The sequence below is a fragment of the Mobula birostris genome, chromosome 6 (genome assembly GCF_030028105.1).
Source record: "Mobula birostris isolate sMobBir1 chromosome 6, sMobBir1.hap1, whole genome shotgun sequence".
Classification (NCBI taxonomy): domain Eukaryota; kingdom Metazoa; phylum Chordata; class Chondrichthyes; order Myliobatiformes; family Myliobatidae; genus Mobula; species Mobula birostris.
Genome location: NC_092375.1, coordinates 171059970 through 171086078, shown reverse-complemented (window position 1 = coordinate 171086078; position 26109 = coordinate 171059970). Strand labels below are relative to the sequence as shown.

Genomic DNA, 26109 nt, shown 5'->3' with positions numbered 1-26109 from the left:
GGGGAGAATCCAGGTTGAAAAAGAAAATGCAAGAAAAATGTATTATCATAACATAATTTCTTATACCAGCTCTGTCAGATGCTCTGAACTTGCGCATCAGGTTACGTTTAATGGAACTGAACAGGGCTGTCTGTTTGGAGTGCCCAGAATTCCAGACCACATGGTTTCATGATCTTTATTGCCAGAAGTTGCTAAATAAAGGTTAGTGGTTGCTACTGTATATAGAATTTCTTGCTTAGGTTTTATTTTAGTGCTGGTTCACAGTCTGTGGAAAGGAATTCCACTTTTTTCCAGGTTTCTTTTAGATTATATCTGTATGCATGAGTGGTAGGAGACTCATTAATTAAATCTTTAGAACAAACACTAGAAACTTTGCCTCAAGGAAATATTTTTCTTTACACTTGTGTTGTAGTCCGGGTAAATTCAAAACCGTGCTTTTCAGCTTTTGGTGTCAGTGTTTAAAAATAATTTTTTCCAGCTGCTTAATTATTTCAACCACAGAGTCAGAATATGCTGCAATGAATTAAACCATGGGATCCCTGATTGATCGGTCACAAGTTATAAATGAAGTATGTGTCAGCAGCATGTTAACAGTATCTGAAATGTACCTAAGACATCATGGGTCTAGTGCAAACACTTATTTGGTTATTTAATGGACACATTTCAGAGTAAGATGGGGATGGGACACAAAAAATAGGAGCATTATGCAAGGATTTGGTTTAATATATAGACACACACACACACACACCCACCCACCCAGCCCTGCTTGTGGACTTCAGGAAGGGTAAGACGAGTGAACACGAGCCAATCCTCATAAAGGGATCAGAAGTGGAGAGAGTGAGCAATTTCAAGATCTCTGAAGATCTAACTTGGCCCCAACATATTGATGGTGCTAGAAAGAAGGCAAGACAGTGGCTATATTTTATTAGGAGTTTGAAGGGATTTGGTTTGTCACCTAAAACACTCAAACTTCTATAGTTGTACAATGGAGAGCATTCAGACCGGCTGCATCACTGATTGGTATGGCGGAAGGTGGCGGTGGCGGGGCGGTGGTGTGGGTTGTGGGCTACTGCACAGGACTGAAAGAACCTGTAGAAAGTTGTATAGTTAGTCAACTCCATCTCGGGTGCTGGCCTTAGTAATATCCAAGAAATCTTCAAGGAGCGGTGCCTCAGAAAGGTGACATCCATTATTAAGCACCCCCCCTCACCCAGGGCATGCCGTCTTCTCATTGTTACTGTCAGGGAGAAGGCACAGAAGTCTGAAGGCATACACTCAGCGATTCAGGATCAGCTTCCTCCCCTCTGCCATATGATCCCTAAATGGACATTGAACTCATGAACACTACCTCACTTTTTTTAATATACAGTGCCTATAAAAAGTATTCAACTCCACCCCCCCCCGGAGGTTTTCACGTTTTATTGTCTTACAACATTAGATCACAGTGATAGAGAGTAAAGTGAATGCAGGAAAATCCTGGAGGAAAATTTGATGCAGTCTGCAAGAGAACTGCGACTTGGGAGAAGATTTGTTTTCCAGCAAGACAATGACCCCAAGCATAAACCCTAAGCTACACAGGAATAGCTTAAAAAACAACAAAGTTAATGTCCTGGAATGGCCAAGTCAGAGTCCAGACCTCAATTCAATTGAGAATTTGTGGCTGGACTTGAAAAGTGCTATTCACTCATGATCCCCATTTAACCTGATAGGGCTTGAGCAGTTTTGTAAAGAAGAATGGGGAAAAATTGTAGTGTCCAGATGTGCAAAGCTGATAGAGACCTATCCACACAGACTCAAGGCTGTAATTGCTGCCAAAGGTGCATCTACTAAATACTGACTTGAAGGGGATGAATACTTATGCAATCAATTATTTTGTATTTTATATTTGTAATTAATTTAGATCACTTTGTAGAGATCTGTTTTCACTTTGACACGAGTCTTTTCTGTTGATCAGTGTCAAAAAAGCCAAATTAAATCCACTGTAATTCAATGTTGTAACACAATAAAACATGAAAACTTCTGGGGGGGGGGTGAATACTTTTTGTAGGCACTGCATATTACTTCTGTTTTTGCACTATTTTAATCTATGTACTATACATGTATATACTTTAATCGATTTATTTATTTTGAGAGGCATCGATCATGTGGATAGTCAGAGGCTTTTTTCCAGGGCTAACACGAGGGCACAGTTTTAAGGTGATTGGAAGTAGGTACAGAGGAGATGTCACGGGTAAGTTTTTTACGCAGAGAGTGCTGTGTGTGTGGAATGGGCTGCCGGCGACGGTGGTGGAGGCGGATATGATAGGGTCTTTTAAGAGACTCCTGGATGGGTCCATGGAGCTTAGGAAAATAGAGGGCCAGAGCATTGTGGGCTGAAGGGCCTGTATTGTGCTGTAGGTTTTCTATGTTTTCTATTTTCTTTCTACATTGTTATCTATTGCATTCTACTGCTGCTGTTATGTTTACAAATTTCATGACACATGCCGGTGATAATAAAAGTGAATCTTAGTCAAGTTTCAGTTGAGATTGTAATACATGCTTGGCACGCAAGATAAGTGTGTGTTAAAATTATCAGAACAAGTTTGGCTGACAGAATTCCTATCACCTACTTCGGGTTTGATTTCAGATGTTCCCTGAATTGTCCCTGAAAATATCAGTTACCAAGCAATTGTTTTATACATTTTGAGAACTTAACACCTTTCTTTAAATGGCTGATATGATTATTGATGTTTCAGTACAAGCAATGCAATGATTAGTCTTGTGATGAAGAAGTGATATTGTCAGTGGCCACTTTATTAAGTACACCTGTACACAACGTTAATGCAAATATCTAATCAGACAATCATATGGCACAACTCAATGCATAAAAACGTGCATGGTCAAGAAGTTCAGTTGTTCAGACCAAACATCAGCACGGGGAAGGAATGTGAACTAACTGACTGACCAAGGAATGATTGTTAGTTCCGGACGAGGTTGTTTGAGTATCTCAGAAACTGCTGATCTCCTAGTATTTTCACGCACAACAGTCTCTAGAGTTTATAGAGAATGGTCCAACAAACAAAAAACATACAGCGAGTGGCAGTTCTGTGGGCAAAATGTTTTCTTAATGAGAGAGAGGAGAATAGCCAGACTGCTTCAAGTTGACAGGAAGGTGACAGTAACTCAAGTAACCATGTGTTACAACAGTGGTGTGCAGAAGGGCATCTCTGAATGCACAACATTTCAAACCTTGAAGTGGATGGGCTACCACAGCAGAAGACCACGAGCGTACACTCAGTGGCCAGTTATTAGGTACAGGAGATATCTAATGAAGTTACCACTGAGTGTATTGTATTGCTTGTTTCCAGACTGGTGTGTAACCCATCTACAAGGTGGTTACCAACTTTTGGAACCGTACCTGAAGGTTAGTAATGAATCTAATAATTTGTAAAGACATTTACAAAGAACATAAATATATTTACTTGGCACTGTTGCTGCTGTAGCTGCGGGGCTGTATAACCCCAGGAACAGCTCCAGGTTCCTAAAAGGAGCATCATTATAACATTAGGCATTTGTGGGGGTTTTGTATTTTACCGTGTGAGAACAATTGGAACTTAAATTCATTTCATTAAATATATTGATGTCACTTATTAAATATATTTGATTGTATATGTTTTGAGTGCAATAGAATGTTAATTTGTAACAGAAATTTTCTTTTTGTAGGCAATATTTTTGTTGGTCCAGTGCAGCAGCAAATTCATGAAATACTGTGCCATTTATTGGGAGGAAGTAACTATGTCAAAGCCTCTGTTATCACCCCATATTATTATTTCACTGGTAGGTTATTCCACTTTTAGCAGCTTCTTTTAATTCTAATCATTGAATCTCCTTAGAGCAAAAAAAATTAGATTGCTTATTAGATTGAATTTTGTTCCCTGGAGAATTCTAATGACATAATCCATATTTATCAGTTCCCAAGTTGCTTAAATTTAAGAAGGGTTTATTACCCTTTAACTACATTTTACTTTTAGAATTGGTGATGGGTATTTTATTTTTGGTAAGAATGAATTGCATTAATAATTACAATGCATATTGTACAAATGAAACCAAAAATTGCTCAGGCAAACAAACTGTAAAGACAAGGACAAACATAAGTAATGGTTAATCAAATTATGTCTTACAACTTTTAAAAAATCCCATTAACCACCTCTAGGCTGGTGATGTATTTGCATTTCTAAATAAAACCTTTAGATTTGTCACATAGAAATGTCCACTGTGTATCCCCATCTTCTCATTTTGTCTCCACAGCCTGCAAATACCAATGTTGATATTAACTAGTTCAGGATTTTTGACTCGTACCAATGAGTACAGTATACCAGTTTAGTTACCATGTGCTTCCTTTTTACATAAATATAGTAAGGGACTTGAATGGGAGAAAGTGCTTTTTTTCCCCCCAAAAGAACTTTAAACTAACTACACAGCTCAACAGATTTAGTACTGGGATGACTGTGTGTATCTTGTGTTGTTGAAAAGCATTTTTTTTAAACCTCATTCACTTGCAAGTTGTTCATCTCTGGAGGCAATGTACAGAAACTTAGTTTTGAGCCCAAAATGAAAGGTTGTAACAGCATTTGTACTTGTAGTTTGCCAACTTGAAATGACAAGCAATTTATTGGTGCTGTGCTCCACATTGGTTTGAAAGTGTACAGATTCTGAATGAGTGAAGGCAATAGTCTAATTGATTGCTTCTGGTTTTATACTTTGAAATGCATACAATTTGGGAATGTACAAATTGCAAAACATGTAACAGTCTATGTCTTCAAATTTTCAGTTGAGCCTACCTTTACAGCCTTTTTGGGAACAGTACCTTTTGTATGGAAATTTCTCTCCTAAATTGGCTGACTGTAATTTCTGATATTGTCCTCATGTTCTGGATTCTCCCATTAAAGGAAATAGTTCAGCATGCATTTATAAAATCAGTTTAAAGTGATTAGATCAAGTTTATATCATAGAAGTTCAAGAAAAGATGATGATTCTAGTCACTTAGCACGACAGCTCAACCGAGGTCATTTTGACATCAGAAACTGAATGCCATACTCTGTACATTGGTTAGGGCAAGGTGGAACTGAAACATCACTCCCTGCATATTGGGATAAGGCCAATATTCTATTAGCCAATCCAGCCATTCATTCTTTCATATGAATGACCACTATTAATCCACACTTTGTATTTGTTTCCATAATGAGCTTTAACTCAATAAAAAAATCTCTGGTGACCTACCCTATCATTGAAATTGATAAATTATTTCATTTAGACTTTGAATGTGTACTTGACAAAAACAGAAAGCCTGTTCCTTATGTGGATCAGACTACTGTACAACTACCCAAGAATGGAAAAGTTCCTTGGAGATCAGACAATGAATTTATTGGGGAGAAGCAGACACCAGCTGGAGGAAAAAGGTTTGTTCATACTCAATTTCTCTTAAAATCTTTGTTTTTAAAAAAAAACTCTACATCTATAAAAAAGGTAATTTTAGCAAGGTATTTATTATACTTTATAAACTCTCTAGACTCTGGGCAGGTCCCGGCGGATTGGAAGACAGCAAATGTCACGCCACTTTTTAAAAAAGAATGTAGGCAAAAGACAGGCAACTATAGGCCAGTTAGCTTACCATCTGTAGTTAGGAAAATACTTGAAGTTGTCATTAAGGAAGAAGTAGCGAAACATCTAGAAAGGAGTGATTCCATTAGACAGACACAGCATGGATTCAGAAAGGGCAGGTCCTGTTTGACAAACTTACTGGAGTTCTTTGAGGATAAAGGGGTACAGGTGGATGTCGTAGACTTGGATTTCCATAGGGTGTTTGATAAGGTGCCGCACAAGAGACTTATAAATAAGATATGGACGTATGGAGTCGGAGGAAGTGTATTGGCGTGGATAGTGGATTCGTTAACCGATAGAAGGCAGAGAGTTGGTATAAATGGGTGTTTCTCCGGTTGGCAGTCAGTGGTGAGTGGGGTGCCACGGGGGTCGGTGCTGGGCCCGCAGCTGTTTACCATTTACATTGATGATTTGGAAGAGGGGACTGAGTGTAGCGTAACAAAATTTGCTGATGACACTAGACTGAGTGGAAAAGCAAATTGTACAGAGGATGTGGAGAGTCTGCAGAGGGATATAGATAGGTTAAGTGAGTGGGCCAAGGTCTGGCAGATGGAGTACAACGTTGGTAAATGCGAGATCATGCACTTTGGAGGGAATAATAGAAGAACAGATTATAATTTAAATGGTGAAAGATTGCAACATGCTGTTATGTAGAGGGACTTAGGAGTGCTTGTTCATGAATCGCAAAACATTGGCTTGCAGGTACAACAGGTTATTAAGAAGGCAAATGGAATGTTGGCCTTCATTGCTAGAGGGATTGAATTCAAGAGCAGGCAGGTCATGTTGCAACTATACAGGGTACTGGTGAGGCTGCACCTGGAGTACTGTGTGCAGTTCTGGTCTCCATACTTGAGGAAGGATATGCTGGCTTTGGAGGCAGTGCAGAGGAGGTTCACCAGGTTGATTCCAGGGATGAAGGGGTTAACCTATGAGGAGAGATTGAGTTGCCTGGGACTATACTCTCTGGAGTTCAGAAGAATGAGAGGGGATTTTATAGAAACATACAAAATTTTGAAAGGGATAGATAAGATAGAAGTAGGAAAGTTGTTTCCATTGGTAGGTGAGACTAGAACCAGGGGACATTGCCTCAAGATTCAGGGGAAAAGATTTAGGATAGAGATATATTTGGTGAGGAGAAAGTGTTTTTCCCAGAGAGTGGTGAATCTGTGGAATTCTGTGCCCAGGAAAGCAGTTCAGGCTTCCTCACTAAGTATATTTAAGAAACAGATAGGTTTTTACATAGTAAGGGAATTGAGGGTTTTGGGAAACAGGCAGGTAGATGGAGCTGAGATGTATGGACAGATCAGCCATGATCTTATTGAATGGCGGGGCAGGCTCGATGGGCTGGATGGCCTACTCCTGCTCCTATTTCTTATGTTCTTATAACAAGCTTGTAATAGATAAAGATAAATAATTACATCTCAAGTAATTCCCTTTCTGTGTGATACTATGCAATCAACACAAGCAAATCCTGCTGCTACAGCTGGTAATATGTAATTTTGAAGAAGGCAATGTTTCCATTGCTTTGATCAATAATCTGTTGATATAAAAATATTTCTCAGCTTATGGTAGTTCTACTTTCTTCTTCCTCATCCTTGAATTACTAACTGCTCAGCTCAGAATTCCTAAAGGCAACCTGATGTGAATGACATTTAGCATTGTGATTTGGACTTCTAGAATAAAATAAATTTACCTTTTCATTTACACCAGCTTTTTTTCCTTGGGTGATGTTGCAAGCTTTGTATAGTATTCCAAGACAGTTTTGATGAAGTTCAATGTTTTCTTTAGTTCAAATGCTGAGGTTTTGCCCCATTTCCAAAACTGGGAGTAAACATTATTAGCTCATACTTTTAAAGCAGTTGACCATGATTAATTAAAATGTCGTATTGTGATTTTGGTACATGAATTATCTTTAATAATTAGTGTTTTAAATCTGTATTTTAACGTTTGGTACCTATTAGATACTGAAGACAACAATAATACAATTGTTACATCAATATACTGTACATAATAAATTTCCTATTTACTTAGTGGTATTTTCTTGTTATGATATGAAGTATCCTTAATAATTAGTAATGCTGAGACAGTAAAATACTGTTACACTGCTACAAAATTCTTTAGTTGGTTAAAATATCTTGTATTCCATTATTCCAACATTAAAACAAGTGAAAACATGCTTTGTCCAGTTGGACACTTCACAATCTATCTACAGTAGATAGATTTAGCTCTGCTTTATCTCATTTGCTTCTCTTGAGATAGAGGTTTAAGTAGCAATTAACATGAAGAGACTAACATATTCAGTTTTATTTGTCCCTCGTCTTTCTTGGATGAATTACTGATCTATGTTGAGCTGGTTTGTTCTTTTAAAAAAAAATCTTACAACAATAATCAGTGAGGCACAGAGAGATCTGTATTTACTGAAAGTACCTTTTATTGAATAAACTGATAAGTATGTGAATTCATACACTAAATACTTTGTGTGCACGCCTGCTAAGTATTCCTGACTCTCCTGAATAGTCAAAGAATAGCAAAAGTATTATCTGGGCAAAAGAGTCTATGCTAGCCAGGCGTTTCTTGTAGTCCTGATTTACTCTTCACGTGTTTCACGCAGGGTCGCTCACACTCGTATCTACAATGGTTATTCTTTGAAGTTACCACTGCTAGCACACTCGAAGCATCCACTTTTATATCCATTCCTTATCAATTCAGATATTGCATTCCAGTGTCATTGGCCACAGGTCATGTTTCTGACCTTTAACACCTTGTTCTTGGCTCTGCTCCAAGTCAGCATCCATTTTTGTACTCTTCCATTACGTGACAGTTGATAATTTATGGTTGGCTGTTCTCAATCAGCTACGAGCTCGAATCTCTCCAGACAGGCACCATCCCCAACATTCACAAATCTGCATTTTATATCCAACCAAAAAACATCTCACAAATACCTTCTTCTTTGGAAATAGTCTCCAGTCCAGCAGATTACCTGAAGTATCATAGTGTCTTCTTTAAAACATTGATCAAGGCCAGCAAGTCAAGCTAAATGGAGAATAGAGTTTCTTCACAAAATAGCAGCCTCCATCCCCAAACACATGGCAAGAACAAAGAAGGTTAGACTGTCTCCTTCCACTGTTCTTGATCTATTTGAATTCACTGATTTATAGAATGTAATTCTTTCTGGCCAACAGGTTTCCTTGCCTTCAGGAACATCATTTTACAGAACTGTTAGAAAGGGGTTGATTATTCTTCATGTTGGCATTCATTTCATATTTTTGCTTTCATTTGATCTATATAACCTGTATGATCCATACTTACATCCATTTTACTGGAAAGCTTAAATGACATGAGTGAGAGTTTTTTTTGTTTTTACACAGAGTGGTATGTGTCTTGAATGTGCTGCTAGTGGAAGTGGTAGAAACAGTTATGACAGCAATGTTTAAAAGGCAATTAGACACATGAGCAGTCTGGGAATAGAGGGATACAGACTATATGCAGGCAGAAAGCATTAGTTTAAGTTGGCATCTGGTCAGCAGGGACATGGCTGGCCACAGAACCTGCCCTTTGATCACTGTATATGAATATTAGCAAACAAAATGCCTAAATGACATTTGCACTGTTGATATATTAATAAAGTAAAATTTAAACTGTAATTATTCTTGAACATTAGTTTTGCTTGATTAAATCTGAAATCACAGAGTCCACATTCATGTCAATATTTATTTAAATTTGGTTTTCCTTTTTTTCAGGCCTTGTTTGAAGGAAGTACATTCACTGTTCAGCATATGTACTTTATTAAGGCTTAATTGTTGCTAATTTTTGAAGTTCTACCCATCCTATTTGAATAATGCATCTTGTTAGTTCTCATCAAGATTTTAATTATATATAAGATTGGGGGGGGCAGTAGGTTGTGTCATTCAATCTGCCTTAAAATTAATGTAGGATATTTATTTCCTACAGAGTTCTCATAGACTTCCTCAACGTTAAAGCGTTCTGCAAAAACTCTCAACAAATTAAGGGAGAAGCTGCTATGAAAAAGAGGCACTTGGAGATTCTGGGATACCACGTAGTGCAGGTAGGTATATGATGTTGTTCTGAGAGCATGCAAAATTTGAGCATCAAAACTAGTAAATATCTATCCTAAAGATTGAGAATCTTTGCCTGACACAATTTAGATCTACGTTCAAGCCTGAGGGTATCATTAACCTGAGACACTCTAGTTGCAATAAATATCAGGTACTGTATATATAACAAAGAATATTTCCTATCCCTTTGCTTAAACAGATGCCATCTGGCCCACTGAGTTTCTCTGTGCTTTTCAATTAGTTAACTTTTTAAAAATCAGCAATTGTAATTTTGTTTTATTCTTTAGTACTCAATTAATGCCTAAACCACTTATCAGGTTCCATAGCTACTTTTATCTATTATCTATTATCTACTTTTGTCAGGATACACAAAAGTTTTTTTTAGTAGCTTTGTGGAGACTGACAATGAAGTTGTATCGGGATAACTTAAGATTTGTTACACAATTTCAGGGTGTATGGAAGCACGAAGCAGTGGAAGAAACTGTTCCTCTGACTTTCTTACCTCCACCACCCAGGATTTTCTAATAGAAATGTCTGGATTCCAAATATGCCCATCTAAATTTTGAATGCATTATGAAATCAAATATATTTTCATAAGACGTGAGAAAGATGTCCATTAGAGCATAAAACATGGGAACAGATTTAGGCCATTTGGCCCATAAAGTCTGTTCTGCCATTCCATTATGGCCGATTTATTATCCCTCTCAACCCCATTCTCCTGCCTTTTCCCCATTACCTCTGCATCCTTACTAATCAGAACCTATCAACCTCCACTTCAAATATACCCAATGACTTGGCCTCCATTGCCACCTGTGGCATTGAATTCCACAGATTCACTATCCTCTAGCTAAAGAAACTCATCCTCATCTCTGTTCTGAAAGGATATCCTTGTATTCTGAGGCTGAGTCCTCTGGTCCTAGACTCCCACTATAGGAAACATCCTCTCCACATCCACTCTTATCTAGGCCTTTCAATATTAGATAGGTTTCAGTGACATTCCCCACTCATTCTTCTAAACACCAGTGAGTGTAGGCCCAGAGCCATCAAACACTCCTCATCTGTTAACCCTTTTATTCCTGATAATCATTCTCGTGAACCTCCTCTGGACCCTTTCCAATACCAACACATGCTTTACTAAGTGGTAAATTGATCAAAAGGGCAGTTTTGTGTGGTACAAGATGAAACTGCACTGGGCCATATGGGATTTATAAAAATAATTGATTTTTAACTTCTTTATCTGGCAGTTTACAATAACCAGAAATAATCCTGGGAACCAATAAGGGGAAAAAATAAGACTTGGCTCTGAAGCACTTGGGGGAAAATTGTATGTAAAAACTCTATTTACTGCAAAGTAACAAAATTCTTGCAGAACTAATCATTTGTTTAACTTCCCACTGGTTTTGCTTTTGTGGACCTTTTATTTGAGGTGTTCAGTTATAGCTGGTTATCTTATGATCTTTGAAACATTGTCATAATTATTAGTTGCAAGTACTGCCTTAACTCACCAAGACTTTCTCAATGTACCTCTCAAGGTGGCTGCCTTTATCATGTTAGAGCAACAGCCACAATGAGTAGGACTGCCATAATGTCAAAGTTCCCTCCAAGTCACAGTATCCAAGATTGGAAATATTATGCAATTCCTTCAGTCACTTTATCAAATTCCTGGAACTTGTGTAACAGTACTTGGAATATGTGACTGGATGGACAGCAACAAGGCAACAAATTACTAACTTCTCAAGAGCATTTAAGATTAGACAATAAATGCTGATCTTGTGAGCAGTACCCACCTAGCACAAGTAAATAAAATGAATTATCATTATCAAGATAACAAGGATTTTAGGATATTTAAATTTATTAAATCATACATTGTCCAAGTGTAATACAGGGATAGTTGCTGCAGCAAGTTATGTTATCTGTAAATCTATCTTTATATTTGAAAATGGCTCCACGCAATTTACTTTTACTGTGTATTTTCTTAAATTTTAAAATCTTGCCTTTCTTGGCTTTACAGGTACCCCATTTTGAATGGAATTCCATGGAATTGTCAACAAAGGATGCATGGATGGACTACCTTAAACAAAAGATATTTGCATAAGTATCTCAGCAGGCCAGGCAGCATCTATGGAAGAAAGTACTGTTGACGTTTTGGGCTGAGGCCCTTAATTTCTCAGTCCAAAACGTCAACTATACTTTTTTCCATAGATGCTGCCTGACCTGCTGAGTTCCTCCAGCATTTTGTGCGCTCTGCTTGGATTCTCAGTATCTGCATATTTTCTCTTGTTTGTATAAATATCTTATTCATGAATCAAGTTTTGAAAGCTGTTTTTGTTCCATGTACACACGTGGAAGTCTACTATCATAATTATGCAAATAAAGTATATTTTACCAGATCATGATTACTCATTTGTCAAAATATTGAAATGCAATGTCAGATTTAAAAAATGTAAAGTTAAAACAAGGATAATTTCTTAAATACAATCCTGAGTAAAAAGTAATCAATGAATTAGAAGTTAAGAATACTAAATACACAGTCTCACTGGTGAAATTATCATAATTTCCGTAAGTATACAGTTGTCCTATCTATGGACAGAGTCTGCCTTAGGAACAAAAGAAACAATGCAATTCTCACGTGTCGGTCAGGAAGGGAAAGGCCAATTTTTTTTTTTTAAGTGTTCTCAGGTTGCTTTATATCCAGTAAGTAAGTATGATGGAATTAATTCAGAAAATTTCAGTTAGTAAATGAAAAGTGCTGAGGGGGATACAATTTTAAGCAAAGCTTTAAGTTCTCTAGTAACACTTTTTAAAATAAAATTGAGGAATTAAACTGATATAAACTTTACAGAATATAAACTGCTGGAAATGCAATTTACTTGCTGTATTTAAAAATTAACTCTAATTGTGTTCATGTTGCATTGCAAATTCTTATCAGCGTATACATGCATATCCTCTTCAGCCTTTGACCATTTATAGCATCATGGTACAATCATTTACTCTATTTGGGCTTGTTTGAAATTTAAATGTAAATTTTGTATATATATTTTTTGTACATGTAGAGTAGAATTCCAGTTGGCACCATATACCAGTTGTTTTATTTAGCAGCAATATTAATGATACCATGGAACTATTTATAATTTGGTAAGTCTGAACATATTGAGATGTGCAGGAAGACAGGTGGCACCTGCACCATAATTAATTTCCTTCAGCATGCCACTCCATTCCTTCTTTTCATCTTCATACCTAAATAAAGGATACAAAAGCATTTTATTGTATGTTCAGAAGCGTTGTTTAACCTTTCTTATAAAATTTAGTGAAGTATTTAACAGAATATGTGCTACATTTAGGCTGTTGCTTAATTGTACTCAAACACAAGTTATTAAATGTTAATATTTTAATGGATTGATCAGGCATATTAACAAGAAAAAGATTATTTAAAGTGTTGACAATACTTTTCACAGGTAGTCATATGCCTTAACTATCTAAGTATAACACGGAGAAGATAGACTCACTGCATGATATCTGATGGGATCTACCTTCACATCTTCCCCCTTTCCCCCACCCCCCCACTACTCACTCACATGCATGCAGTTTTGTGACTTCCAGCTCAATTTCTCCTTTTTCCCTCTCATGTACTTGCTTTTCCTCTCATTCCTATAAGTCTCTGATCTCTCACCCTATTGTTCCAGTTTAAGATGGTGCTGGTAGTAAAACAAACCAAAGAATGCAACTTTGAACTTTTCTTTATTCTTTCTCCCTTGCTTTCTGAAACTGACTCCACCTAACCTGCCTGGTTCAGTCATCAAGAAAAAATAGACCATAAGACATAGGAGCAGAATTAGGCCACTCAGCCCAACGAGTCTGCTCTACCATATCATTATGGCTGATTTATTCTTTTCTACTCCTTTCTCCTGCCTGCTCTCTGTAACCTTTGATGCCATGACTGACTAAGAACCTGATAGGGGTGTACAAGATAATGAGAGGCAATGATCGTGTGGATAGTCAGAGGCTTTTCCCTAGGGCTGAAATGGCTAGCATGAGAGGGCATAGTTTTAAGGTGCTTGGAAGTAGGTACAGAGGAGATGTCGGGGTAGGTTTTTTATGCAAAGAGTGGTGAGTGCGTGGAATGGGCTGCCGGCGGCGGCGATTGAGGCAGAAACGATAGGGTCTTTTAAGAGACTCCTAGATAGGTACTTGGAGCTTAGAAAAATAGAGGGCTATGGGTAACCCTAGGTAGTTCTAAGGTAGGGACATGTTCAGCACAGCTTTGTGGGCTGAAGGGCCTGTATTATGCTGTATGTTTTCTATGTTTCTATCATCCTCTGCTTCAAATAAATTCAATGACTTGGCCTCCACAGCTGTCCATTGCAATGAATTCTGCAGATTCACCACCACTGGCTAAAGGAGTTCATCCTCTCCTCTGTTCTAAATGGATCTCTCTCTATTCTGAGGTTGCGCCCTCCAGTCCTAGACTCACCCATTATAGGAAACATTCACTCAATGACATCCCCCCCAATTATTCTAAACTCCAGCGAGTACAAGCCCAGAGCCATCAAATGCTCCTCATTAACCCTTTCATTCTGGAATCATTCAGATAAGGGCCACTAAAGTGCTCACAATAGAGTTGGTGCAGATTTACTGGAACAAATCCATGTTTGATTTTCTTTGGTTGCCAGTTCTAGATATGGTAATCATATGATTCATTCTTTCCCGCTTTTGTTGAATCAAAGTGTTGAATCAAAGGGTGCTGTACAGTAAGGGTTAGGACTAAAATTTTTTGTAATATTTACAATAGAAATAATAGTTGAAAGTAGATTTGGTGTATAAGCGGAATCCCAAAAGCATGATAAAGAGATTTTAAAAGATCTTTTAAAATATAGGCAAATATTAGTGTTGTGGATTGACATGAAATTGTAGATTTATTCATTTTATTTTGATTGTAACAAGCAATTTGTATTTTTGTCTTTTGCATTTACTCCCTTTCAACATGAAGAAACATTAAAACTGTTGTCATTTATATATAAGAAAATTGAGTAAATAAATAATCATCATGCTATTATAATCACAGGGTAAGGCATAACTAAACTATTGTAATATATGGAATAGACAAGGTGTTAACTATGTAGTCAATTGATTAGAGTTATGAAAAGAAAAGGTTTGTCTAATGCTTTGCATATTTTCTTTAAGGGAATTAGTAACTAGTTGTTCATAAATTTAAAATTATTTTAGTATAAGATACAGAATTAAAAAATCAATTAAGTAAACAATGGTTGATTTATGGAGCAGTTAGACAAGTGTCTAGAAATTCTAGCGCACCATATGGTGTAGGGTGTCGGTGACTTTTGTTGTTAGCCCACTACATAAAAGTTAAGTTCTACCTTTCCAAAGTCTGGATTTGGGAACCAAACTAGGGAAAGTGTAGATCTGACACCAGCAGACTTTTGAGGGATATAAATTTATTAAGGTAATTGATAGTGAGAAAATTTTCCTCATGAAACCGAAGGTGTGTGGAATCTGGAATGCGCTGCTTGAGAAGGTGGTGGCATTTGGCAGGGCACTAAATATAGCTATAGGGAAGTTCTGAAGCAATTGTCTAATTCTGTACAGTTTTGTCATCCCATTCTAGGAAAGATGCTAATAAGCTAGAAATAGTGCAGAAAACATTTACCAGTATGTTGCCTGGAATAGGGGGCCTGAGTTACAAGGGGAGGTTGCAGTGACCTGATAGACGCATATAAGATCATTGAGGGGATAGTCAGGTTGAGGGTAAAATTACTAGAAACAAAGTCACTTATTTTCTTTAGGTTTATTTCTAATCTTGATAACTTTTTGCTGAGAGTACAGATGCTAGAAAGCAATTTTTTTTTTCCTTTACCAGCATTTACTTTTTACTTAATATTTCAAATAAATGTATTTCAAGCACAGAAACTTCAGCACTAAATATATATCCTGGACCAGGGGGTTCCCAACTTTTCTTACGCCATGGACCCCTACCATTAACCGAGGGGTCTGTGGACCCCAGGTTGGGGGCCCCTGTCCTAGACTAAATTTGACCAAATAAGTGCAAGTCCACCTGTCCTTCAAAAATATTGACTTACTTCCACACGTCAGTGAATTCTGAGGGTGCATATTCTTTATTTTCCAGTTCAATCATAGCAAAACCTCCAATGGCATAAAGTGATCCAGCCATATTGATGACATTTATCGAGCTTCTCTCTTGTGGAAATTCTGGCACTTTCTCCCATCTGTGATAGTCAAATAAGAATATTTAACATTTCAATTGTAAATATGTAGATGAATATTATCATTTTCTACAGATAGTTATGTAGCTTTGTTTGGATTAATCGTAACAAAAATTCAGAATAAATATGCAACAGCCTTCATCCGCATAGTATTTATAATGTATTGTAGGTATTATGTCTAAGTAATCTAAAATAAAATCATTGGCTGAAAGATATTACACAAATTTCCATATTCATAGTTACTGTACAGTAGTTGTAGTCTTTACTGTGATCACAGTAAAGGATCACAGATGACCTGGCCTCTTACCTAACACTATCTTTCCTCTTTTCACAATTTGACCTAGTATTTCATTTCCATTCTCTTCGTCAGTGTTGTTTCATAATTCCAATCCTGGATTACTTTCCTGATGTTATCTTACTACTTAATGTTATTATTTTTAAAAATATCTTCAGGATAATTACCATCATCTTCAGAAAGATTCGAAGTTTCAGGCCGAGATCCTTTATCAGGACTGGAAAGGAAGAGGGAGGAGTACAAGTTGACGGGTGATAGGTGAAGCCAGGTGAAGGGAAATTTAGGTGGGGGGGGGCGCTATGAAATGAGAAGTTGGGAGGTGATAGGTGGGAAAAATAAAGGGCTGGAGAACAAAGAAGTCGATAGGAGAAAAGAGTAGACCATCAGAGAAAGGGAAGGAGGAGTACCAGAAGGTGATGGGCAGATGAAGAGAAGGGAGGGGCTAGTGGGGAGTCAGAATGAGAAAAGAGAAAAGGGGAGAAATTATAGGAAGTTAGAGAAATCGATGTTTATGCCATCAGGTTGGAGGTTACCCAGACAATATGAGATGTTGCTCCTCCAATTTGAGAGTGGTCTCATCCTGACAGTAGAAGAGGTCATGGACTGACATGTTGGAATGAGAATGGGGTGTGGAATTAAAATGGCTGGCTACTGGGAAATCCAGCCTGTTGCAGACAGAGTGAAGGTGCACGTTGAAGCAGTCCGCCGATCTACGTCGGGTCTCACTAAGGTAGAGGAGGTTGCACCAGGAACACTGGATATACAAACACGTTTGTAGTAGATGACCCCAACAGACTCGCAGATGAAGTGTTGCCTCACCTGGAAGGATTATCTGGGGTTGTGAATGGAGGTGAGGGAGGAGGTAAATGGAAAGGTGTAGCACAGGCATCACTGGCAAAGGTAAGTGCCAGGAAGGAGATCAGTGGGGATGGACAAATGAACAATCGAGTCGTGGAGAGGGATTTCTGCGGAAAGTGGGAAGTGTGGGGCAGGGTAGGGAAAGATATGATTTAGTGGTAGGATCCTGTTGAAAATGGCGGAAGTTATGGAGAATGATGTGTTGGATGCAGAGGCTCATTGGTTGGAAGGTACGAACAAGAGGAACTCTATCCCTATTATGGTGGCGGGAAGATGGAGTGTCCGCCAAATAGAGATGCAAGTGAAGGCGGCATCAATGGTAGAAGAGAATCCCATTCTTTGAAGAAGGATGACATCTCAGATACAGTATTCTGGAATGGAAAGCCTCATCCTGAGAACAGATTTGTTGGAGATAGAGGAACTGAGAAAAGGGAATGACATTTTTTTTTACAAGTGACAGTGTGAAGAAGTATTGTCAAAATAGCTGTAAGAGTCAGTAGGTTTTTTAAAAGATATGAGCAGAGAGGTGTTAGAGATAGACCAAGTGAATTTAAGAGCCGAATAGAAGTTGGAGGCAAAGTGGATGAAATTGATGAGCTTAGCATGGGTGCATGAAGTGGCACCAATGCAGTTAAAGTAGCACAGAAAGAGTTGGAAACATTACCAGCAAAGGCTTGAAACATGGACTGTTTCACATAGCCAACGAAAAATCAGGCAGAGCTAGGGCCCGTGCGGGTGCCCATGACAACACTTTGGGGTTGGAGAAAGTGGGATGAACTGAAAGAGAGATTGTTGAGGTGTCAGAGGGAGGAGCGTGGTGGTGGAGGGGAGCTGGTTAGGTTTGTTCTGGAAACCATTTGATTATATTGAACATCACATGTGTCAATCAGAATTTACGGGCATCAATTTTAAAACATCTTTGAGTAGGTTTTTTTCTTTGTCCTCCTGGTCTTCTAATATATCAATACCTAAATTCCTTTATAAGATCACTTCACAGACATCTCCCTTTGCTGACTAAACAGAAAAAAACTTGAAATTTCTATTGGATTTCACTCACTTATTATTCATGATGTCATACGCTTCTGCTGCAGCTGTCAAGCCTTCTTCGGTCACCCCTCCAACAACCCAGATTTTACTTTGATGCACTGCAGCTCCAAACATGGCTCGTGCTTTGCTCATGGCTGCCAGCTCCCTCCACTCAGATTTCTTAGGGTTGTAGACAAATAATTTGTTGACACATTTACTGTGGATAAATTAGAGGGATTAAGATAATCAACCGCTCTGCTGCAGAAGGAATCCATTATACGATCAATCTAAACAACACTTACCCATCATCAGTCTTCCCGCCAATAACATAAATTAATCCATTGTGTGAAACTATAGAGTGACCATAAATCTTCAGAGGAAATGCTTTGGATTCTGTCCATTTTAGGTTGCTGAAAAAAAATAAAATTTGCATTAAAATAACATTCTCACTGTACCTGTCGATAGTTTTATCAGATTTAAATATCGTAACAGTCACTCAAAGCTGATTTACTTAAAAAGATAATTGTGGACTTCACGAAGGTGCATGTTGACCAGTCTCCATTGCACACCATTGGCTCTGCACGAAGTTCCTCGGTGTGCACATAATAGATGATCTAACCTGGACCAACAGCATCTCCTCAGTAGACAAGAAGGACAGCAGTGCCTACACTTTTTGAGGAGATTGGGGTGGGCAAGGCTCCCCACTCCCACTCTAACAACTTCCGACACAAGTACCATCGAGTCTGGCTGCATCACTGTGTGGTATAGAAGCTGCAAGGCATTGGACAGCAAGAATCTATGGAGGAGAATAAAAACACCAGGAGGGTCATGTTTGTGGCATTTACTGGGAGCATTATATATGAAGTGCCTGAAGCATTGTTGCGGACCCCTACCATCCATCCCACAATTTATTTGACCAACTACTAACAGGGAGGAGGTACAGGAACATGAGGACAAAGACTTCCAGATCGGGTAAAAGCTTCTTCCCTCAGGCAGTGAGACTAATGAATAGCTTGCCACCACTGAGGTCTCATCACTATGACAATGAGCTGTTTAACGTTTACCATTCACCTGTGCTACGCACAAAATGCACTTTGAATTGTATTTTCCTAACTTATTTTGTGGTAGTACACTATTTTGTCTTATGTGCTGTGTGTGATACTGTATATGCTTTGGGGGTGCACTGTGCTCCAGAAGAATGTTGTTTTGTTTGGTTATATATATGTACAGCCACATGACAATAAGCTTAAACTTGAAAAGTGATAGACAAAAAAAACTTTACAAAATTAGGAAAGATCGATCACAAAAGAACCCAGAATTCTATTTACTTTAGCGTGAAGATGAAAAGCCGTGATATTAACAGATTAAACATAAGCTCCATTTTGACTCCATGATTAAAAATTAGTCAAATACCTTTGACTATCAGGGCCTAGGTTATTGCCATTACTCTTAAGATGGATAAAACAAGGTGTTTGTTGAAGCACCATATAAAATCTTTGGTCAATTTTGAATACTCAATTTTGATATGCAATAGTGTAATAAAGAATTAAAACTGGAGAGAAAGCACTTGAATTGTTTTTAAAACAATATTACTGGTCTCAATGTTACAAGCAGTTTTGTATAGAGTTTTATCCAAATAAAAACTCTTTTCCTCAATGATAAATCTGTCTTCATTATCTTTGTCTCCAGCTAAATCTTGTTATTCCAAATAATAACAATATTTAAATACTGCAGCCATTTCCAAACCAGAGTGAAATCCCTTTCAGTGTATTACTACCAAAAGCAAGGCTGAAATATTGCTGTTATGGAATGGGCCATGTCCTTACTGGTTCATATGGGATAGAATCAATGTAATCTATTTATATTGAACAAAATAATCATATTATTTAACATTTTAAGAAAATACGTTCTGCCGAATTAAAACAGTTTACAGCAATAGTTGGTATAAATCAAACCACAGACAACTATAGGGAATTAAACTTAAAACACCATACAAAATGGAAATAAGGTGGACTTACTTCATATCATAGCACATTACTGAATCCAGTGACTGTTCATTTTGAAGGTCTTTGCCGCCAACCACATAAAGGAAATTCTCAGTTTCTCCTAACCCGAAGAGGCATCTGGGTGAAGGCAATGGTGGTAAACCATTCCATGCCCCAGCAATGCTGTCAAACTAAAGAAAAACATTTAAACTTAATTTCTGACTAATTGGTGCAGTCGTTTATTTCAATAAATCACCATACTTTGGGCAAGATGTTTAAATAAATAACGATTTCTATTTCTAAACATAACTTATTTTTTTTAAAAAAGTAAATAAATTCACGTGTTTTTGTATTTTGGATTTTCAGAATAGTTCTGGAAACCATTAAATTTATAAACTTCCAGTCATATTTACTAAAAATATTATTTCAAATATACAATCCTGCAAGAAAGTGAAAATCCTAAGTAATTTTAAAAACTGAATAGACTCAAAGCATACCTGGAAGAAATAGCAATGGCAAGGGTGTTCTTTAACTTCTTCATCCACATACAGGCCACCGATAACAAAAATTTGGTTTCTTTTTGTAACCAGGCTAACATGATTTTTAGGAATCAAATTGCTTACTGCAGCCAGAAAGCATTCATTTAGATTTGGATCATATGCCACAGTCATTGTATCATTAATGAACATGATCATCTCCTTAACGAACATGCCATGCCTTGGAATGTCATTCAAGAAACCAGGGAGATCTTCGTCGCCATTTATTGCATCTGCAGCACTCTCTCCTTTCTTTGCCTTTTTGTCTCCTCCTTTAGCGGGCTCAGGAAGTTTCCCAGCAAACGCATCTTTAACTGTCTGAACTTTCTTCAGCAAATCTGGATTAGACTTAATAATATCATCCTTTTCTACACGGTCTTTGACATATTTCTCAGTCATAAGGCGAAAACGTATAAAGTCAAATATTTCTCCTAAATGTTTGGCCCTGTCCTCTTTGTCAGTCCGTACCCATCTCATTACAGCTTCAAATACAACCTCTTCCTTCTCTACATTTAAAGCGTCACTTGCAATGAGGCTGATCAGCTCATGAAGGGCAAGCTGCATAAAATCTTCCTCTTTAGAAATTTGTTCAAATCGGTCTGAGGCGTATTCACGAGCAGCAATAGCAAGCCGAGGACAATCTAGCAGAAGTCCTAACCTGAAAATGGCTAGACAGTTGTCGACAGATAACTTTTCCTGAAGATAGGTGACACACAGTGTGAAGATGGAAGGAATCTGAAAGCGACTGGACACAGCAAAAACATTCTGCACATTCTCATCGGTCAGTTCTATCTCCGAAGTATACAGGTAGTGAAGGATCATAGCCACAATAGTTTCGTCAACATCTTCCAGAACTACCTCATGTTTCTTCTCGTTTTCTTCTGAAATGAAATACTCACGGAAGTATGGGCTGCAGGCTGCCAGGATAAGCCGATGACAAGGAAAGGACTTACTGCCAACCTTCAGTGAGCAATCAACAAATTTGTTCTCATCCAAAAGTTTCTTCAGTCCATCTTGAAGAAGCGTAGTTTGATAAAGACGGGATTCCTCTCTCATATCTCTGTGAAGATCCATTGTAACTGGATTTGGAGACGAAGAACACAGGTGATGTTAACTGCAGTCGACTCCAGCTGAAAAAGGCAGATCGCTGCAACTTGCTGCACTTGAAGAGCTTGTAATTTAACTCTTCCAGCTAATTATAGAAAGAAACTTCTGCATGTTGGAATTCAGGTTAAATGATGTGCAAAAAATATTTCACTTTGGCAGCTGTCGCAGACGGAAAGAAACAACTGTGATGAGCAAAGGGGTAAAATAGGACGTGGACAATCACCAAAGGAATGATTACTATGGGCATTAAATTTAGAGCGCTTATAATATTGAAGCAGCATCACAGCCAGTGTGTAACAGAGCCATGAATATCGCACGTTGCAGGGTAATTCTACCAGCTTCTCGTGTTCTCTCTCAAATTATGCCTCATCTATACAGCTGCTGCCAGCTACTCAAAAATGTAGGGTTGTCAAGAGACTGCACGAATTCTCAGGATTAACTTTAAAATACAAATTCTTACACTTTAGTAATCTAATTTTGTCTTGCCACGTTAGAAAGCAGTGGAATGAAATGCCATCTGTAACTTCTCATAACTATCTGTTTTCATCCTTATATCATAAATTACAGTAACTGGTTTACAAATGTGCTTTCCAATTATTAACCCATGTATTTAAAATCTGGCAAATGCAAAGTTATTTTTCAATTTTGTGTGAAATTAAAAACTAGGCTTTAATTAACTTGTTCAAATCAGTCTGAGTATGATAGCAAGTCGAGGACAATCCAGGAGAAGTCCTAAGCTGAAGATAGCTAGATAATTGTCGACAAACAATATTTCCTGAAGATAGGTGACACACAATTTTGAAGATGGAGTGAATCTTTCACAAGGTCAGCTGTTGAACAGCTGAAAGTAGTGGTCATCTCAGCTCCTGCCAATTTTAGGTTAGAAAGTTTGTCAGTTATATTCATTAGTAAACAACATTTATCTCATTATCCTGCTATCTTAATAAAAAAAAGTGACTCATTTTCCACAGCTCATGTTTTCTTATATCCTTAACATGATGCAATTTTATAATGTAGCAACTATATATGTAAATTCTTTATAAATAATTTAACTACTAAGCATGTTGTTGGACAACTGTGCTGTTAAATTTACACAATCAAGACAACCATTTTAATTCTTCCAACTTGGTGATTAGAAATCAAGGATGTCTTGTCTGGATCTTTGTTGGCCCTCATACTATATAAACTGATAAACTTACTGAAAATATTCTTTCTGAGAAGATTTACATCCTGCAATGTATTGCCTTTCAGCTGCTCCATTTACATCCACAAATTATCCCTAAGTCATCCTCGGCTGTTCTCAGAAAACCTGATCCCCTTACCCACTTTTCACCAGTTGCCTCAGTCCTGTTTTTCACTTTGACACATTTCTGGCCTAGCCTGACTCATCAAGGCAGTTTCCTTTTCACTTATTCTGTATTTGATGACCTCAGTCGGGATTATAGTCGGCAGTATAAGGCATCTATCTGAATCCTTGGCTTACATGCTGCCTATTTTCCCAATATGCCCACGTACTTTCAGTCTGTTGCTTCCACACAACAATGCCTCTCATCCAACCATTCTGATGAAGGATGTGGAGCTGAAATGCTGGCTCCATTTCTCTTTCCACAGAAGCTGCCTGATTTGTTGAGTATTTCCAGCATTTTCTGTTTTTCTCCTCCCCAGTACTTATTGTCCATTATATTTAGTCAATCTAAAGGCTTTCTAACCAGTGCCTCCACCTGTAAATAAAAAGCAGAGTTATTTAAAATACCCTTAGCCACAGGTGAGGTGCCGGGAGATTGGAGGATAGCTAATGATGTTCTATTGTTTAAGAAAGACTCTAAAAATAAACCAGGAAATTATAGGCCATGAGCCTGACATCAGTAGCGAGGAAGTTATTAGAACAGGTATATACGTATTTGGATAGACAAAGACTGATTAGAGATAGTCAACATGGCTTTCAGCGTGGTAGGTCGCGTCTAACAAATTTTACAGAATTTTTCGAGCAAGTTACCAGGAAAGTTTAAGGCAGCAAAACAGTGGATCTTGACTGCATGGACTTTCACAAGGCCTTTGACAAGGTCCCACATAGGAGGTTAGTTAAGAACTTTAATCACTTGGCATTCAAGATGAGGTGGTAAATTGGTTTGGATAATAGCTTCGTGGAAAAAGCCAGAGAGTGGTAATAGTTGGTTGTCTCTCTGACTAGAGGCCTGTGACTAGTGTATAGTCCAGGGGTTGCTGCTGGTTCCATTGTTGTTAGTCATCTTTATCAAAGATCTGGATGATAATATGATTGACTGGATCAGCAAATTTGTGACACCAAGACTGAGGGTGTAACGAACAGCAAGGAAGACTATCAAAGCTTGCAGTGATATCTGGACCAGCTGGAAAAATGCGCTGAAAAATGGCAGGTGAAATTTAATACAGACAAGTGTGAGTTTTGCACTTTGGGAGGACCAACCAGGGTACGACTTGTACAGTGAGCTGTGGGGTACTGAGGAGTGTGGTAGAACCAAAGGATATGGGAATACATATCAATAATTTCTTGAAAATGGCAACACAGATAGATAAGAGTTGTTAGGAAAGCTTTTGGCATATTGGCCTTCATAAATCAAAGTACTGAGTACAGGAGTTGGGATGTTAAGTTGAAGTTGTATAAGACATAGGTAAGGCCTATTTAGAGTATTTTGTGCAACTTTAGTCACCTTCCTACTGGAAAGATGTCAATAAGATTTAAAAAGTGCAGAGAAAATTTGCAAGGATGTTGCTGCGAATTGAGTACCTGAATTATAGGGAATGATTGAATAGGTTAAGACTTTACTTCCTAGAGTGTAGAGGGGATATTTGACAGAGGTATCCGAAATTATGAAGGGTATAGATAGGGTAAGTACAAGTAGGCTTTTTCCACTGATGTTGGGTGAGAGTAGAACTAGAGTAGTGGGTTGAGGATGAAAGGTGAAATGTTTAGGGGGAACATGTGGGGGACATCTTTACTCAGGATGGTGAGAGTGTGGAATAAGATGCCAGTGCAAGTGTTGAATACAAGCTTGAGTCAACAGTTCAGAGACATTTGGATAGATACCGACATGGAGGGTTATGGTTCGAGTGCAGGTCAATGGGACAAAGCAGAATAACAGTTCAGCATGGACTAGATGGGCCAAAGGGCCTGTTTCTGTGCCATGGTGTTCTAGCACTATGGCCACTTCTACTTCAGTTATATGTCAGATCTCTTTGTATTCTTTTCTAAATTACATCTGTGCCATTGCTGATCTCACGACAATAAGGAGGTTCCTTCTCTGAATGTTCAAAATTTTTGACTATTCTGGATCCACAAATGCTTCTCCAGTGGTCACATGCAGTGGTCTTCATCCCACCCCGACATTTTCTCTCTGACTTATGACCAAGCAATGTTGGGTTTTCTGATATAATTTCCATTTATTTTGCTTTGTTCATACTCAGTGGCTGCCATAACAAGATGGCACAATTGACCAAAATTCAATTCCATAGCCAAATGTCTCTGGACCCAACTTGACCCATGTGGATTCCAAATTAAATTCCACTCTTTGCAATTTGGATTCACCCATGATTACTGGTGACCATCCAGCACAAGCGGGACTTCCCAGTGGCCAAACATTTTAATTCCCATTTCTGTTCTGTGCCAAGACGAGGCCACCCTCAGGGTGCGGAAGCAACACCTTATATTCCGTCTGGGTACCCTCATACCTGATGGAATGAATATCAATTTCTCCTTCCAGTAAAACAAATCCCCCACCCCCGCCCCCTTCCTCTATAACCCACTCTGACCTTTTACTTCTTCTCACCTGCCTATACTTCACCCTTGGTTTCCCCTTCCTTCCCTTTCTCCTACAGTCCACTCTCCTCCCTATCAGATTCTTTCTTTTCTAGCCCTTGACCTTTTCCACCCACCTGGCTTTACCTATCACCTTCCAGCTAGCCTCTTTCCCCTCCCTCCATCTTTTGATTTTTGTCATCTTCCCCCTTCCTTCTCAATCCTGAATAAGAGTCTCAGTCCAAAACCTCAACTGTTTATTCTTTTGCATAGATGCTGCCTGACCTGCTGAGTTCCTCCAGCATTTTGTGTGCCTTGCTCTGGATTTCCAGCACCTGCAGATTTTCTTGTGTTTGTGTTCATATTAATCAGCCTTTCCCATAGCACTGAAGTCAATGCATCCTCAGATCCATGCTTTCTCTGCAACACCAACATGATCTATCTGTACCTGGTGCTCCCAATGTGGTCTCCTCTACACTGGTGAGATCTGACATAGATTGATGTCTGCTTTGTCCAGCACTTCAGCTCCATCAGCAGAAAGTGGAATTTCCTAGTGGCCAACCATTTCAATTCTT

General features: G+C 38.3%; 2 protein-coding genes across 3 annotated transcripts in view; one reads left to right on the top strand and one right to left on the bottom strand.

Moving 5' to 3' along the window:
- Positions 1-12104, top strand: part of fastkd1 (FAST kinase domains 1) — a 67682-nt gene extending 55578 nt beyond the window's left edge. Inside the window, exons 11-15 of one of the 2 annotated variants that reach the window (XM_072261883.1) lie at positions 70-201; positions 3703-3816; positions 5294-5438; positions 9592-9706; positions 11728-12104. In XM_072261883.1, coding sequence (XP_072117984.1) covers positions 70-201; positions 3703-3816; positions 5294-5438; positions 9592-9706; positions 11728-11811 — 590 coding nt within the window. In that variant the 3' untranslated portion in view covers positions 11812-12104. Of the gene's footprint in view, positions 1-69; positions 202-3347; positions 3404-3702; positions 3817-5293; positions 5439-9591; positions 9707-11727 lie in introns of those variants that run through there. The other variant, XM_072261884.1, reaches the window with a different exon arrangement.
- klhl41a (kelch-like family member 41a) lies at positions 11553-21797 on the bottom strand. The gene is made up of 6 exons (XM_072261885.1): positions 20614-21797; positions 20150-20307; positions 18434-18541; positions 18163-18348; positions 15809-15955; positions 11553-12953 (listed from the first exon to the last, which is right to left on the bottom strand). The coding sequence occupies exons 1-6, from the start codon at positions 21724-21726 to the stop codon at positions 12842-12844; spliced, it is 1824 nt and encodes a 607-aa protein (XP_072117986.1). The 5' UTR covers positions 21727-21797; the 3' UTR covers positions 11553-12841.
- Positions 21798-26109: the final 4312 nt, after the last annotated feature.